This window comes from Castor canadensis, chromosome 6, assembly GCF_047511655.1.
Source record: "Castor canadensis chromosome 6, mCasCan1.hap1v2, whole genome shotgun sequence".
Taxonomy (NCBI): Eukaryota; Metazoa; Chordata; class Mammalia; order Rodentia; family Castoridae; genus Castor; species Castor canadensis.
Genome location: NC_133391.1, coordinates 11680707 through 11698359, shown reverse-complemented (window position 1 = coordinate 11698359; position 17653 = coordinate 11680707). Strand labels below are relative to the sequence as shown.

At 49.8% G+C, this 17653-nt stretch overlaps 1 protein-coding gene across 4 annotated transcripts in view; it reads left to right on the top strand.

Annotated features, from left to right (window-relative positions):
- The window catches only part of Baz1b (bromodomain adjacent to zinc finger domain 1B), a 55682-nt gene extending 41715 nt beyond the window's left edge, over positions 1–13967 (top strand). For all 4 annotated transcript variants that reach the window (XM_020160866.2, XM_074075713.1, XM_074075715.1 and 1 more), the window contains 8 exons: positions 267–449; positions 5841–5988; positions 6786–6933; positions 8661–8776; positions 10719–10864; positions 12102–12205; positions 12411–12783; positions 13203–13967. In XM_020160866.2, coding sequence (XP_020016455.1) covers positions 267–449; positions 5841–5988; positions 6786–6933; positions 8661–8776; positions 10719–10864; positions 12102–12205; positions 12411–12768 — 1203 coding nt within the window. In that variant the 3' untranslated portion in view covers positions 12769–12783; positions 13203–13967. The remainder of the gene's footprint in view (positions 1–266; positions 450–5840; positions 5989–6785; positions 6934–8660; positions 8777–10718; positions 10865–12101; positions 12206–12410; positions 12784–13202) is intronic.
- The last annotated feature ends 3686 nt before the right edge of the window (positions 13968–17653 follow it).

Below are 17653 nucleotides of genomic sequence, written 5' to 3'. Positions count from 1 at the left end.
CTTTCAAATATGCCATCCACCCAGAGGCCAGAAAGCAGGTAAATTATGTTGTAGCACTTTTGATACTTGAGTCTGGGATCCTTTGGATTTAAAGACACAGATTTTCTTCGTCTTTCTCTTGGCCTTCTTCAAATATAAAGTTTTTTTGGGGGTGGGGGTGCAGTTCCACTAAGGTCTGAACCTAGGGTCATGTTCTTTCAAGGCCAGTGCTCTGCCACTTGAGCCACACCTTCAGCTCAGTGTAATTTTTAAATAATTTCCCATAGGTTGTTTCCCTAGAGAAACTGAAGGATTTTGGTGAGTGTGTCATTGCCCTTCAGGCCAGTGTCATAAAGAAATTTCTCCAAGGCTTCATGGCTCCCAAGCAAAAGAGAAGAAAATTCCAAAGTGACGATTCAGTAAAAGCGGAGGAAGTGGATGAAGAGAGAAGGATGGCAGAGGAAGCAAAGGTATTTGTCTGCTTATTGAAGTGTTGTCAGTGGCTGTGTGGAAGCGTTCAGTTCAGCTTTAAAATATGCTACTTCTTTTTAGAACTTATTTTCCACTAAATTTGTGTTTTCAAACTGGGCTGTGGAGCACAACTCTACCTGTGGGGCTGTGCCCCTTTCACCAGGCCTTGATTCTATTTTTAAAAAGGAATGGTAGTTTTTAAGTATTTAAAAAAATTTTTTTTAAATTGCAGTAAAATACACATAATGTAGAATTTACCATTCTGTGTGTCCGTTTCTGTGGCCTCAACCACAGTCCTTGTGCAGACACCATCCCATCCATCCCTAGAACTTTATCTTCCCACCCTGAAGCTGCCCATGGAAACCACCAAGCTCCTCACTTCTCCATCCTTGCCAACACTGTTCTCCTCTGTTTCTGAATTTGTCCACTGCACAGCCTCTTATGAGTGGAACCATGCAATGTGTCTCGTGACTGGCCTGTGTCACTTAGTGTAGTGTCCTCAAGGCTTGTTCGTGTTGCGACACATGTCAGAAATGCTGTTTCTTTGAAGGCCGAGTGCCATTCTCCTGTATGTTCAAAGAAAAGCACTTCTGCTCAGCAGACATGTGAGTTCCTTCCATAGCAAGCAGCTCTTCAATTCTTTGCCCAGGAGTATACTTCAGAGTCATTAGAGGCACGTATGGAACACTTCACTGTGTACAATTTAATGTACATCAATTAAAAACATAATTGAAGTGAGAGGGTTATTCTTGCCTGTCGCAAGTCCTAGTTTGCCACCTCTACTGGCTGTATATTGAAGGTTGTCACCACCTGCAGGCTGAGTAAATTGCTAAAACGGCTCGTACGGTGCAGGGAAGCATTTAACTGAGGTTTACTGCGTACAACTCAGGAACAGCCAGGTGGAAGAGATGCATAGAGCAAGGCACAGGGCTGAGGGTGCAGAAGCTCCTGCGTCCTCTCTGGACACTGCCCTCCGGCATCCTAGGTTTCCCCTGTGCTAAGTCTGGAGGGCTCACACAGATGCAGAAAAGCTTAACTTTTCTAACTTAATTTGTTTAAATCAAAACTTAGTTTGAGTATGAGAGGCTGAGAAGCAGGGAGAGTTACAGTAGTGTGACAAGTAGGTGTTCCTTGCCTTTGTCATGGTTTATGTTCCCATAACTCCACAGTACGCTGAAGATAGCGCTAAGTGGAATATGCATCAAATGCCTACCCTAGCACACCTCAGAGCTCAGCAACACAGCGCGGTGGAGCCTGACTTGTTTCCCGCTGTAACTCGGGGTCCACAGTGTCTGCATATCCCTGTCCCTGCTTTGCTCCCCGAGAAAGTGTCGGCAGTGTTATCATTAGCTCAGGAAAAGACCTAAATGTGTACTGAACGAATATCACTTTCACACCATCTTTAAGTATAAATTTCCAAATCGAACCATCCTAAGTCAGGACCATCTGTACTCGTGAAAGGTGCAGTTCTCAGGTATCCCTCCCAGTGAGAGCTTCTCAGAGAAGACGAGACGACAGAGGTACTGGGGCTTAAACAAGTAGGGATGGATCGTGTCACAAGTTCATGCCAACTGAAATTGGCCTCGTTGTCACTGATGACTTTACACAGAATAAGTCTACTTCCTTTGTGAAACACCACAAACACCTGCACCCAATTGTCATGCGCAAGACCACAGGCAATAGGTGATTCAGGGAAGACCAGGTAAGTTATAGCAGAGAATAAAAATTCAGTTTAGGTAAAGGGTTCAGTCACAACTCAGGCAATTCATGTGCCTTCTGGGACAGCTGTCACCTTCCTGTGTTCTTTTAATGAGCAGTTAGCAGCTAGGCAACCTTCCAGACACTAGGTCGTTGTCATCAACTCTGTTTTGCTGTCTTCTCATTAGTCATATTTTTTTTAGTCTTCTGAATGCTACATGTGTTTTGTTTTTAAGTTGGTTCTTTACAGACTCTTCTTGATGTGCTCTTACCAACAGGCCCATCTTCGCCTGTCTTTTATTTACCTGTAATGTTTTCTTCTCATTGAGAACTAATAGGTAGAGGATTCCCATTAAGTTTTTTTGAGTGTTAAACACCACAGTGAAATGACTTCTTGGCTTGACACATGAGACATGTCCTTTGCTTCTGAGGGAAAATGTGAGCCTGCCGCAGGTGCAAACGCACAGTGCAGCAGTGGACACACAGACAGCTTCTGGGAAAGTCAGAGCACCTCAAGGGTTGCGCCTGCTCTGTGAACAGGGCTGTGCCACGCGTTCCCACACAGGCGGTCTGCCACAGCTCAGACGTTTCCACTGTCCTTTGCTTCGAAAGTTTCCACTCAGCAAGGGCCAGGGATTTTTCAGCTGGCACAAGGCAAGTTTATGTCAGTCTGTCATCTGGGCTCCAGTTTCCTTATTTACAAAGCAGATTGTTTCTCCTTCAGATCCCTTTTGTAATAACGGGTGGGCTCAGGTATTTAATGCTTATTTTCTGTCCCTGAATTAAGTGGACAGATCATGTGTAATCTGGCAAAGTACTGGGTTTCATTTGACTTTCTCTTTACTTTGCTTACCTTGGTCCTGACAACCTGGTTATGGTTTTCCTTTTATTTATTTATTTATTTTTGTAGGGCTGGGGTTTGAACTCAGGGCCTCACTCACGCTTACGAGGCACGCACTATACCTCTTGAGCCACTCTGCTAGCCCATTTTGTGGTTGGTGGTTTCTGAGATAGGGTCTCAGAATATAGTGGATTTGTTTTGTCTTTTTTTTTTTTGGTGGAACTGGAGTTTGCACTGAGGGCTCAGTACTTGCAAAGCAGGCACTCTTATCACTTGATCCACACCTCCAGTCTGTGTATTTTTTGTTTTACCTCTTAATGTACTAGATTGTTTGACATTTTGTGCAATGAGAGACCAGAATTTTGTCAAATCTTCAGTATCTAATGTTTCTGCCCTCCAGATTGGAGGCTGGCTAGAGTCTGCTGAAGTGGGTAACTCCGAAGGTAACAGGATGCTAATTATTCCCCAGAAACCATTGAAGTGGAAATCTTGAGGCCTGACTCAGGGTGGTGGTGAAACCTTGGGCAGACTTTCTTCCCTTGTAAAGTAACAAGTGACTGTCACATGACCTTTCATAGCAGCAGCATTCTGAATAACCAACACAGGGAAACAACCCACATGTGCACCAGCTGTAGAAGGACAAAGAAAGTGTGTCTATGCACAACGAGATACTGCTCAGCAATGACGTGGAATGAAGTGCTGTCACATGCTTTGTGAGTGAACCTAGCACATGTTCAGTGAAAGAAGCCAGTGACAACAGGTCACCTGTGGTAGACCATTGGTTTCAAAAAAAAAAAAAGTAAGAAGAAAATCCATTTCAGAAAAGGCATGGGGGTGTTAAATAAGCTTATTCCCAACATCTCTTCAAATTTCTTAAAAATTTGTAATGGAGTCTGATGAGTTGTGTATCCAGATTTTGTATTCCATAGGAAATGATTAAAAGTAAAACAGTACACATGTGACTGTTTTGTGTGCATTGCACTTGACTGTCCACTAGAGGATAGCCACGCCCACTTGTCACTTCCTGTTTATTATCAGTAGCAATCTCTCTACTGAGGAACTAAACCTAAAATTGTTAAATTTATATGCCATCTCAAAGATTTGAGGACTGGGGGTGTGGGCAAGTGGTAGAGTGCCCACCCAGCACAGTCCTAAATTCAAGCTCCAATATCACATACACACAAAAAAAAAAAAGAAAGAAAATTTGGGGTTATCTGTTGATAGGGGCGTCTGCAGTACTGTGTGTCAGTATTCCAGTATATCATGGCAGCTCTGGCATGCTCTTCTGCCTCACTAAGGCTCTCGCCTTGTTTCTCAAAGCAAATGTTGCAATACCTGCAGCAGAGACGTCCACTAGGACTTTGTAGCCTCTGTTTAAGGTGCAGATTCTTGTGTGTTTATGTCATTCATCCTTGCTACACATAAATTTATATACACAAGGCTCTCTGGGATTCTGTATTTCTATAGGAAAGAGAAAAGACAGCCTTCATACCTTTCCCTGAGCTTTCATACCACTCAGAGGTAGCTGACCTGCCCCTTGACAGCTCTGTTAATTTTTAGTTTTATTTTTGGCAGTGCCAGGGACCAAACCAGGATCTGATGCTCTTCCACTGAGCTATACTCCCAGCCCTCTGATAGGAGTTTTTGTGTTGTTTGTTCTGTTTTGTTTTTGGAAGCAGGACCTTCTATGTAGCCCAGACTGCCCTTGAATTCATGACCCTCCTACTACAGTCTCCAGAATGCTGGAATTTACAGGGATGCTGAGATTACAGTCATGGTTGTAGTTTTTGACTGAGAATGATAGCACTAAGTTAGCATTTGTTTACATATATACTCATTTGACCATTTAAACTAGAAATGCTTTGAAAATCTAAAAAATCAACTTTTTGATTAACGAAATAGTAATACAAATGAATTTGATTAAAATGGCATTTCTGTTCCTCCTTAGGATATACATTTTATAGGGAACAGTCATGTTTATGACTGAAGTTTTCTAATTAGGGAATTTCTAATTCCCCCCCCCATCCTGACTGTTTTACTTGAACTAATTTAGCATTTCCTGATAATGGGAGGAGGCACGGAACATGTGCTAATATTAAGTGTTTACAGTGAAGTTTGGTTAACCTGTGAACTTGAAAAATTCCCCTTTTAGTTAAAAATTGAGAAAAAAAGACAAGAGGAGTATTTTGGTTCTGGGACCTGATACCTGGTACCTTTAAAGGTGTTGAGCACTTTGTTGATACTATTTGCCTTCCCAGGCCCTGTGATCTGGCACAGATCATGCTGAAAGAGCCTTCATCTGAATTTTGAAATGGATTTCATCGGATAAGATCTGCCCCTGGTCATTCCTCCCTCCTTCCCTCTTTTTATTTTTTTTGGTGGGTCTGGGATGTGAACTCAGGGCTTTGCATTTGCAAAGCAGGCACATCTGCAGTCTGCTGTGGTTATTTTGGAAATGGGGTCTTGAGAACTGTTTGCCCAGGCTGGCCTCGAACCTGACCTCAACCCTCCCTTTAATCTTTCTGTGACCTTTAGCTTTTTTTTTTTCCAACCCTTTCTTTTGTGGGGGGAGGAGAGGGGGTTGTTGCTAGTGTGTGTGTGTGTGATACTAGGGTTTTGAACTTAGCCTCAGGTTGCTAAGCAGACACCCTGCCACTCTGCCAGTCCTTTTTTTACCCTTTGGGGTCTTGGATTTTTTTTTTTTTTTCCCTGCAAGATTGAGTATGTTGGATTGGTAAAACTCTAGGAGCAGGTGTCCTCAGAGCCCTCCCGCTCCATCTCTGCACCCGTGCCCAGTCCTCGGTGTGTAATGACACTGTAGTGATGCTGATCTGGCTTGCTCTCCATGTAGGTTGCATCTGCCCTAGAGAAATGGAAGAGTGCAATCCGCGAAGCTCAGACTTTCTCTCGGATGCATGTACTGCTTGGGATGCTCGATGCCTGCATCAAGTGGGACATGTCAGCGGAAAATGCCAGGTGCAAAGTGTGCCGGAAAAAAGGTATATTTCCATCAAGTTCGCTCTCCAAAAGAATTGTATGGCCACAGATTTCAAGTGTGGTGGGACAGGTTTTCCCTTCTCTAAAGGTCTGTCGGATGCTGGTCTCTGAAGCTACATGCTGGGGAGTCAGAGCGAGACAGCAGAGCAGTTGATGTCTCCAAGCCAGTTCTCTACAGAGAGCAAATTTAGTTGTGTAAAATTTAAAATGCTTTATTAGCTCAGGGCTTTTAGTCACCTGTGAAGTAAGGTGGACACTTCCAGCAGGGGGCAGTCTTGTGCACCGAGTCCCATAGAACAAAGCATTGGGGTGTTTAATGCTGAGGGCTTTCAGATCTCGTGTGTGCAAAAGGAACCTGATGACCAAAAGTCACTTAAGAATTAGGTGAGGGCTTAGTGGGTGTGAAATCAGTTGCTGTACCACTGGTTTAGAACGACAGTGGGAGAGGGGAGTTAACCGTGTGAAGTTGATTGAGTGTATTTTCAAATGTAAGGAAACCAAGTGCTCTGGGAGCCACAGCCCTGTGTGGGGTGGAGAAGAACAGTAGAGTGTCAGCTCCCTCGTAGTAACTATTAATTGTCCTCATCCTGAGCGGTTTTGGGGAGACAAGCTAGGAGGCCTCATCCCTAGTTGCGGATGGTCTGGTGTGCGCTGCACTTCTTTCCGACAATGAGTGCATTTACAGCAGCAACAGCGGGGTGGCGCTGTAGGACGCGTCTGTTCTGAACTGTGGGCTGAGGACAGCTCAGTGACTGTTGCTGTGCTGCCGGCAGTGCTGTGCAAGTTTATCTCTTTGCAGGTGAGGATGACAAACTGATCTTGTGTGATGAGTGTAATAAAGCCTTCCACCTGTTTTGTCTGAGGCCGGCCCTCTATGAAGTACCAGATGGCGAGTGGCAGTGCCCAGCCTGCCAGCCTGCTACTGCCAGGCGCAATTCCCGTGGCAGGTGAGAATGTTTTCTTTTAAAAATAAAGGCATGAGTTAGTTAGCTTCGGGTATTCAGACTGAGTGATGGTCAAAGCCAGATCACTTAACGGTGCTTCCATGGGAGCAGTAAGTGCTCCGTTGACACTGCCACTTTTCCCTGTACTCACATTGTCCATCTTCTCAATCATTCTTCCTAGGTAACCAGATGTCTCCCTCTGCCTTTTGCCTCCACTTTGCCCTCTTCTTTCTCCTTCTTGGGTACCTGGAACCAGCCGCTGCTAGGAATCTTTGGTCGAATGCATGACCTTCCCGACCCATGCTTAAAGCTTTGGGGTCAACTTGGACATGAAGTTCTTGTCCTTTATCCTGCATATTTGTTAATTTCCCCAGTGTTAGCAGTGCGGTGTCCAAATGTGTTGTGAGCTCCTTACCTGCCCCGCATTGTGTCTGCTCCCTGCTGCTGTTCTGGCCTCCACCCTTCACCCGAGCTCTCCTGGTGCCACTCCAGCTCCTTCTCCTTGCCTCCCGCCCTTCCCCTCTAGTTGGCCAGCTGTCGTCATTGCTCACTGACATCCGCAAGGCAAAGGTCAGCTCACTTTGCTCCCTAAAGCCCAACTTCTCGTTGCTAGCACATTGCTTACACAGCAGTGGCTGAGGGCTCTCAGACAGACCACACTCCCTCGCCTAACTTTTCAGATTCCAGCACTTTGTTAGCTTAGTTTTCTGGGCCCTGAATCCTTTCCTTGTGTGCAACTTGCAGACTGCTAGTTGTTCATCCCCGCCTCGTGGGCTTCCCTTCATCCGGGAATCCTCTCTGCCCAGCACTCGCAACTAGGTCAAAGCCCATGGCCCAGCTCACATCGTGCTGCTTTTTCCCCAGGTCAGTGTAAGGACTTACACTGAATTGTTCCTCCTCTGTGGCAGCTAAGCTTCTGGTCTCTAACGAGGACTGTGGCACCCACTTCTTGCTTTTCCATCACTCCTATGCATGGCTGCTTCCCTGAGACTGTGTCTATGAGCAGGGGTGCTGCAGTGTTCTGCACTGGAGGCACCCAGTATTTGCCAAGTTAATGTCATGGTTTTCCACATTGAGATATTTAAGGCTGTAAAAGGGGCAGCTTATGAGCACGCCACCTCGGTCTCTGTTGTACATGGCAGAGCCGTTTGATCCTGACCCTTCCCCACCTTACCCGTATTGCTGCGTTATTTCTTACTCTGCCGGTTACACTTAAGAGCCGAGGCATGCTGCTCTGAGATGGCGGGGCTTTGGACAGCTGCTCAAAGCTGCTGTGGGCTGGGATTACCATGGCTTTGATGTGTGGTCATTTGCAAGCTGTCTCAGCTCCTGGAAGCAGGCCATCAAGGTGGAGTCACACCTGTCTGGGTTGTTTACCCTTTCAGTCCACCAGCATTGCGGGTAGTGTTAGTATCTGAAATGTTACTTTATCTGGCTCTTTTTGGGAGACAGAAGTCACCATGTTTTGTGGGGGGAGAGGTAGGGTTCCTTGTGACCTTGATTTCTATTGTCCTTGGTCTCTTGTTCAAGTCCTTGGGACTCTAGGTGGCTCACCATTGCAGCTTAGCTTTTCATCCTGTGACAACTGCCCAGGCCTAGGTTTACGGCCTGTCCCCTCGTTATTGACTCTTACCTCATTTGTGAAGGAAAAATGTGACTAGGATCCCTGTGGGACTTCAGGGGCTATTTAGGTGAGAACTGAGCTTCCAACATGACCTTTCCTCCTATAGGAATTACACTGAAGAGTCTACCTCGGAGGACAGTGAAGATGACGAGAGCGACTCAGAGGAAGAAGAGGAGGAGGGGGAGGAGGAGGAGGAGGACTATGAGGTGGCCGGTTTGCGGCGTAAGTACCAGTTTGTCTCTGTAGTTGACTTCGCAGTCTCCCAGGCTGTCAGTAGATTGTATTGTCATTTTGCTGTCTTCCTTTTATCTTGTGGCTGTGGCTAACCGAGCTGCCATGGTTAAGTTGGTTTTCAAGCGGCCATTGCTGACCATCTGCCCAGCTGGAGGTAAGCAGGCTTGGTCTCAAGAGCAGCGTCCTGTGGCAGACTCACCTGCTAGAAGGTTCAGCAAATTCAGGGTCCTCAGCATGTTCGTGCAAGGCCACTGGTCTGCTGCCTCTGTGGATGGGGGCGGCAGGGTGAGGAAGGTCTAGGCCATTGCCATTTCCTGATGGTCTTTTGACCTCCGAAAGCACAGTGCTGCTTTTTTTTTAATTGTGCTGGGGGGTGCTTAGACATTTACAAAAGTTCTTACAGTGTATCATACTTGAATTCACCCCTCCATCATTCTCCTTTTTCTCCCCTCCCTCTAGTCCTGGAACAGTTTCAACAGCTCTCACTTTTCCACTTTCTTTTTTTCCATTTTCATACACAAGTATATAATATTCCACCATATTCACCCTCCTACACCCACAGTTCATTTCCTCTCTGGTTACACTGATTTTCTCTTTTCTGGAGTGTTTGGGTCTATAGCTTTGCTAATTTGGAAAGAGAACTCAGATTTTTTCCTTGGTTTAAGCATAAGGGTGTTAGGAAGGTTCAAGTCTCTTTTCACTGGGCTGATGCCCCATCACTCAGGCTGTCCACAAGGACGTTTGTGTTCTCAAATCCACTTTCCATGCCTGGACAGTCTCGTCATTGACATGGTTAACCTCCTCCAGTTCAGCCTTTCCTCTTTCCAGAACACACTCCGAAACACTAGGCCACATGACCTGACCCTCGCAGCTCTGCACAGTCATTCTTGGTGTGAGGAGAAAGAGCTGGTGTTGGGCATGACCTGTGCAGTGATAATGCCAACAGCCTCAGGTCTCACAGTGCAGGCTTCTGACCTCTGACCTCCGCCCTCCTCCCTCACAGGCCATTTCCACAAGAGCCCTGCCCAGCACCCCCAAAGAGAATCAGCACGAAGGCACAAGGCTGCTTGTGTCTCTGGTTCACAGCAGGTGCTGGATGTCAGGCGACCCTGCATTCCTTGCTCTGCAAGGATTAACTCGAGGCTTCTCCAGCAAACCATTTTCCAGGACCGCCTCTCGCTAATGCCCTGGATGTGGGAGATGACATTTGGGCAGGGATGGTGTTCAGAGAGGACTATAGAACGATGCTCCCCGTTCTATTTCTGGACCATGCTTACCCTTCCTTGGCTATTTTGAGCCTTCACCTCAGCACTAGGTGGTTAGGGGACAGTAAAAAGGGGGAGAGGCCGAGGCACTATTCAGGTGCTCAGGCTTGAGCTGCACCAGGGACCACAGCTGTGGTAGCCTGTAAGGTTGGGTACACAGAGGGTTCTGAAGTACCAACTACTTCTTAGATCCTTCTGGCTTGTGGAAGTGGCCTCTCCCATCATCTAGTCTCAGAAAGCAAGAAAGCAGAACTGGAGCCAGTCCTGAACTGGCTTGCAGGGATGGCCTGTCCCTTCATGTAAGTGCCAGCTTGTCTCTGAAAAAAATGGCTGGTGAGTGTGGGATAACTCGGCTATGAGCTGGGTCCACCTCACACAGGACACGCTCAGCTGAACTATAGGGGTTCAGGCTGCTGATGGCAAATTACACCGCCGAGCACATCACTGTTCAGTTCACTCCTCCGAGGGCTTGTTCCTGGGGGCCTGAACAGGGTGGGTGAGAGACAGAAGTGCTAGAAGACCTGGCCTTCAGGAGTTGAGGAAAGGTGTGCCTCTTCACCTGCCCTTGCCACCTGTTGGTGTCCTGCTACAGAGGGCAAAAGAGAAAATTCCTGCTCAGCCCCTCTCCTCCACGCTTCTGCTCTGAGTCTCTATTTTTACTTCAGTGAGACCTCGAAAGACCATCCGGGGCAAGCAGAGCGTCATCCCCACCGCATCGAGGCCAGGCCGTCCACCGGGTAAGAAGTCCCATCCTACCAGGAGGTCGCAGCCGAAGCCACCACCTGTGGATGATGCTGAGGTTGATGAGCTGGTGAGAGCATTTACCGCCCTCCCTCTAGCTTCTGTGTTTCCTACTCCCCACCCAGCATTGGGCATTCCCAAGGCAACAGGTGGGTGGGTTCCTGGGCAGACAGGGCCCAGCAGGCCCTCCAGGAGCAGCTATGTCCGCATTCCCCGGCGCAGCGTGCGCCGTGGCTCCGCTAGTTAGCAGGCAGCCTGTAGCTTGTTAAGGGTTTTAAAATAGTACCCATGTGTCTCTGGTGGGCCCGGAGGGGTGGGCCTCCCTTGCGGGAATGTCAGCAATGTGGGAGCCTCACTAACTGTCGGGTCTCTCACCGCAGTTGTTACGGGAGGGGCACTGCCCTCCCCTCTGCTTCTCAGCTGGTGGGACTTCAGCAGTTTTATTTTAGAGCTTACTTGAGCTTAGAAGAACAGAAAGAAGCTCTTGAAAATTCGATTGTTTTCACAGATTAAATTGGGATTGTGTCAGAGCAGCCATTGGGGAGATCAGAAGGCACAAAGATCCCTCTTTGCTGCAGCTTCTGTGCTGTGAGCCCCAGCTGGTCAGGACTACCTGGGAGGGAGGCCTGTTCTTCTGTCCCTCTGACCTTAGCCGCCTCCCACATGCCTGCAGTGAAAGAGCCTGAGGAGGGGAGGGCTTTGGACTCTGGCTTTTCCTCAGAGACCCCACCCCAACAAGGTTGACTGTGAATGGTCCAGTTTGCTACCCATCATGGGGTCACCAATAATCCCAGGCCCATCTGCTCTCAGGGCTCATGTTCTGGCCACAGTGTCCCCTTCAGCCACCGTCTAGCTGTTCTGCCTGCCCTCTGCTGCTCTGATCACCATCCACCAGGATGGGTAACTGGAAGATGCCGACCCTGGTCTGAGAGCACCACCTGACATTCATTTGGATATCTCTGCTTTAAGAAAGTGGTTGAATTAGGCTTTTTTTGTTGTTGTTGTTGTTGTTGTTGTTGTTGTTGTTTGGGGGGGAGTGGTACTCGGATTCTGGTAGGCAGACATTCTGTCAACCTTTTTCATGCTGGATAGTTTTCAAGATATGGTCTTGCGAACTATTTTATTTGCTTATGTTGCCTCAAACCTTGATCCTCCTGATCTGTCTCCCAAGTAGATTCCAAGTAGGATTACAGGCGTGAGCCACCAGTGCCTGGCTTAGCTTTCTTTTTATTTTTAGCAGACATAAATTTGACCTCCTTGTCTCCTCTCCTCTCTCACCTGTCCTAACATCCTTCTTTCCGCACTAGGTGCTTCAGACCAAACGCAGCTCCCGGAGGCAGAGCCTGGAGCTGCAGAAGTGTGAGGAAATCCTCCAGAAGCTTGTGAAGTACCGCTTCAGCTGGCCCTTCAGGTGAGCCAGCGCCGGGGCGGGCAGCATCCAGAAAGGCAAGGGCTGAATCCCAGGGACTGTTGGAGTCCCTCCCCTTTCAGGACCTGTGGCAGGTAGTGATAGCTCTTGCAAAGGTGGGCACTCTGGGGCCAGTCTTCTGACACCAGGGTTTTTCTGGGTAGCTTCCAAGGCCATGCACATTTCTTCATTTGGCTGTCCTCTGCAGGGAGCCTGTGACCAGAGAGGAGGCTGAGGACTACTATGACGTGATCACCCAGCCCATGGACTTTCAGACGATGCAGAACAAATGTTCCTGTGGGAACTACCGCTCCGTGCAAGAGTTCCTTACCGACATGAAGCAAGTGTTCACCAACGCCGAGCTCTACAACTGTCGAGGCAGCCACGTGCTCAGCTGCACGGTGAAGACGGAACAGTGTCTGCTGGCTCTGCTGCATAAACACCTTCCTGGCCACCCGTACGTCCGCAGGAAACGCAAGAAGTTTCCTGAGCGGCTTGCTGAAAATGAAGGGGACAGTGATCCAGAACCACTGGGACAGTCCAGGGGACGGAGACAGAAGAAGTAGAGAGGCAGGGCCCTGGTAAGGGAGGGGAGGTGGCAATGGAGGGAGACCACCAGGGAGGGCGGGGAAGGCAAAAGGAAGATGGAGAGCTTAAAGGGGCAGCAGGCAGGATGCCCAGAGACACCTGTCACCCCAAGTTTACTCCCCATTGGGCTTCGTTCACCCAAAACTCGAGAGCTTCACTTCAGGTATTCTCAAGTCAAGAGCCCAGGGTACAACTGCCTTTCCGTCTGTCCTTCCTTCCTGAGGCCCTCTCCGCCTTGGCACAGCAGCAGTGCCAAGCCCTTAAGGTCTCCAGGGATGGTGCTGTGTTACACAGCAGGATGGAGAATAACCAGGCCAGTGGGGAGGGGGTGTCAACCTTTTTCTGAATCTCCATTACACACAGTCCTGTGTCTTTAAGCCCGTACTCTTCTCTTCCCCCTTCTCCCTCTCAGGTGACGGTATCAGTGAGTGCCATACAGAATTCTGTATTCACCAGCATCATGGGACACTTGTGGTCTTTTGAGTTGATCTTGGCAGAGTAAAGGGACATTTCCTGGAGCCATTCCTGAATACCCCTCTCCTTTGTGACAGTCCTCTCCCACTCCCACCCACCTCACTGCCTCAAAAAAAAAAAAAAAAAAAACTAAGGCACTTCACATAGAGACTGGACCTGCTTGTAATCATGCTTATAACCTTGACCTTGATGGATCTGGCCAGAGGGTGTTGGAGCCCAGCTCACCCACACACCAGACAGGCTCTTAGGGCGCAAAGGAGCAGGAAGAGTCGACATGTTGAATTGTTTTTAACGGACTTTTCTAGTTATTAAAAGTTGCTTGTTTCAGCAGTGACATTGTATAAAGAACATCTTGTAAAATATTTGTCATCTTGCTTTGGCACATGTACAGTACGATTTATATGATAATGTGTTCGCTTTACTCCCCCGCCGCTCTCCTTCAGGGAGCCAGGCTGGAGGCCTGTCCAGACCAGCAGTGGGGTCTGGTGGCCAGGGCCCCTGCCCAGTGCCTCCTCCCGTCTGCTTGTCCGTTTCTGCCTCTCCGGCTGTCCTGACCTCAGACTCCTGCGCACTCAGATTTCGGCGGGTGGTTGGCGTTGGCAGCAGGAGCGCCAGGAAAGCTCTGTAGCCAGTCTAGCCTAGTTGTTCCGTTTAGGCGAACGTTTGTAGTCTTCTTTCCCTTTTACCACAGATTTTGATAAAAGTACAAGACAGGGTTTAATTTTCTTTTCTATCAACTTTGAATTTGGAAAGTGTGAGCACCACAGCTCTTAAGGAAAAAAGCAGCCCTCAATAGGGATGGCCACTCCAGGACGCATGCACAGAGCCTCTTGCCAGAACTTTGGGTGTGGTCCCGCCTCGCCCTCTCCTCCCGCCCAGGGATGTGGGGACCTTGCTCCAGTCCCTTCTGCAGGCTTGGGGCAAGCACTGACCTACAGCGTCACTGTCCAGCCACCTCCACCTGCCCTGCTTATCCTGGATCCAGTGTGCCCTCGTTCTAGTGAGAATCCCGTGTTCCCACTGCAGTGACATCTGAATTGTTGGTTTTTGACTTGTCTTTAAGAAGGATGGGTTCCATTAAAAAGGGTGAACTTGTAATAAATTGGAATTTCAAATAAACATGTACTTGTGTTTATAAAGAAGAAAGAACTCTGGCTCCTCCTTTGTGCTGGGGGAGGGGCGGGGCAGGCCTGGGAGCCCTCCTGTGGGGGCCTGGCCCTAATGACCAGGCCTACTGGCCACTGCTTCTCCAAGCTTCCAGGTTGGTCCCTGGTGCTCTGGGCACATGAAGCCTGGCCTCCAAGCCTCCCCCAGCCTGGTCTAACACCCCCTCCCCAACTTTCACTGGAAACCAGGAGTTGAGGGAAGAAGCTCTTAAGGTGTCACAGTGGGAACTTGTGGTGCCCTTTCATTTCAGAGAAACTACTAACAATTTTTTTTTTTCAAAGAAAATTTCAGACACAGAAGTGGAACGAATTCCCATGTACTCAGCCTCAGGGGTCTCTACCACGTGGCCACTCCTGTTTTATTAATGCTTTGTGTGTTTTTAAAAGTCCGTGTTGGGTTTGAGCAGGTCGCCTATGGAAGACAAAGGTTTTGGTGGGTCGCTGTCCCATGGCCATTGGCTGAGAAGCAGCTGCCAGGCCTGCTGACCGCAGAACCAGGCCTGGTCAAAGAGAAGGGAAGAGTATGTAGGAAGTTGGCGGTTCTGGGCGCCGGTCTGCCTCAGACCTCAGGCCTTGGTGAGCATGGGCTGCCGCTGAGCACTCTGGAGAAAGCAGACCAGCTCTCCCGCCCAGCCTCCAACTCTGGGCAGCCTTGTTCTGCAGGGAGCCTCTGGGCTGTGTCCGTCCAGGGGCTGCGTCCTGCTCATCCAGCCTCAGCTGCATAGGGCTGTGATCCTAGGGAGCCACTGTACTTTTGATGAGTACCACAAATGGGGACTTTATTTCCTCTTACCACCTTTCTCCTTTCTTGAGAGGGACCGTGGTCAGTGATAACACCTGGAATCTGGATTCCGAAACAGCCACTCCCATCTTAATGGGAGCTGGGGCCACTCCGGAGGCGAGTGAGAAACCCACGCCAGCACACACTCGTCCTGGGCTTTATGGCCTCTGCACACCAAGACCTCAAATCCAGGAGTTTCCACCTCCAGGGTGTCACTTCCTGGAGGGAGCATGGCACCTGCCCCCCATGGGTCTCCTAGAGACTGAAGTCAGGGCTGACGCCTGAAGTCAGGTCCTCACCAGGCACAAGCTCAGACTCACAGGACTTGCAGACAGGACCCAAAGCCAGGAAGGGGGCGGGTGCCTACAATGGGATGGCAGTGCCAGCCGGGCCTCATTCCTAAGGTAGTTGCTTGGCTCTCGGGGGTGGGAGGGGTCTGCCTGTGGGAAGGGCTTTTGTCTCCTCTCTGGACACAACATCCCTAAGTTCCCCATACCAGGCTGAGTCAAGTCCGTGGCGTGGTAGGAGGCACAAAAGCTGGAGGCTGACATGGGCTGTGACTGCCCGCTAAGCCCTCTCCACACACTTCCATCCTATATAAACCGGAGCTGGATGGAGTCAGGTCTTAAAAACAGGCGCTTCCTTCCTGTTTCTCCAGGGTTGAGATGCCTTCCCTGGCATGGCCTGTCCTCCCACGCTCCCCAGGTTGCCCTGCACCATCCCTGCCCCAAAGCAGAGCTCCCTTGGAGCCTGCCCTTCACTGTCCCCAACTCCTCCCTCCCTGTGGCTTTGAAAGCCACATGAGGCTTGTTTCCATCAAGGGAGAGGGGTGCACTGGGCCACTTCCCAGGTCTCTGGAACCCTGCTCTGGTCACCCTGCCCCAGCTAGTGCAGGCCCTTAGCATCTTCCATTCCCTCCAGCCACTACCCTCCCATGCCCACCTGGGCTCCATGGTGCCTTCAGGAAACTCATGGGACACAGGAGTCAGGGTCACTTGGCTTTGCTGGTCAAAGGCACCAGAGTTAATGTGAGCTCCAAGGAGAGAGAAGGATGAAGGTATTTGCTGTGTGACACACAGGCATGGAAAGGTGGGAGGCTTGCAGCATTCCCCTGGGGTCAGCACTGCCCCTCGGGGTGAGGGAGAAGCCCTAGCGCCCCTCAACCCATGGTGGACCTGTCCAGGAACCTCACCAACCCTTTCGATTCTCATCAGACTTCTTTCTTGTCCCCTTGGTGAGCAGTGCAGGACAAACAGCTCAGTCCTATTGCTTGTGGCCTCCCCAGGGCCCTAAAGAGAGCTGGAGGCTGGGTGCGGTGGCTCATGAGTGTGATCCTGACTATTCAGAAGCAGAGATCAGGAGGCTCACCATTCGAGGCCAGTCCCAGGCAAACAGTTTAAGAGACCTTATCTCACACACACACACACACACACACACAAAACCGGCTGGTGGAGTGCCTCAAATGGTAAAGCGCCTGCCTAGCAAGCGTGAGGCCCTGAGTTCAAACCCCAGTACCACCAAAACAAACAGGTTGCATGTGTAACTCAAAGGCAGAGCACCACGTACAAAGCCAGGAGCTCAGGTCCCCTGGCGCTGACATCGAATACCTGCCGGATGTGCTATGTACCCAGGGACAGTGACCAAGACCCTTACCTGGCTTAGGCAGAGGCCAAAGATGCCCCCCCCACCGTCCCCCAGGAGCTGACAGGGGTCTGTGGGATTGGCCGCAGGTTCTCACCTACCTGCCAGGGAGGGAGGTGGGGCAGGTGCCAGCAGTCCTAGGCTTCCCCAGAGCGCAGATATCCACGGAACCTTCCCCACCTCCTGCATGGGCAACTGACAGCTCTGCCCCTCTCACAGCACTCAAGCCCTTCAGGCCCTCGAGTCCTTTGTCCCAATCCCCCAGTTCCAGGCCCCTGTCCACACTACCATGCCACGTGCCAGAGATGAAAGGGTGGCACTGGACTGCCTTGACTAGGGCCCCAGGGAGGGAAGGGGACACACCAGCAATGAAGACAGTCAGCCTCCAGCCTCAGTCCCCCGAGAGGGGACCTTTGAGACAACTTGGAGACAGGCTGATGCCCTAATTTTCTACACAAAAGAGAAAAGTGAAGTGTGAGACAGGGAAAACTTACCCAAGGCCCCAGACAGGCGTGACGCCCCAGGGCCAGAGGTGGCTATGTCCTCTCTGGAGATTCCCTGAGTATCCTGGCAGGCGTCCCAGTCCCACTTCTGAGGCATGGCACTCAGACCACAGACATAGGGGACACACACACACACACACACGTCTGGAACTCCTACAAAACACAGCTGTTCTGGGGGAACTTCCTCCTGACTGGGGAAGAAGGTGGGGGGTACCCCGTCCAGCTCTGTTCCCAGGGGGGATGCCTGCATGGTCCTCGCCCTCTTACCGTCCCCCTTCCTAGCTCAGAGAGAACTCAG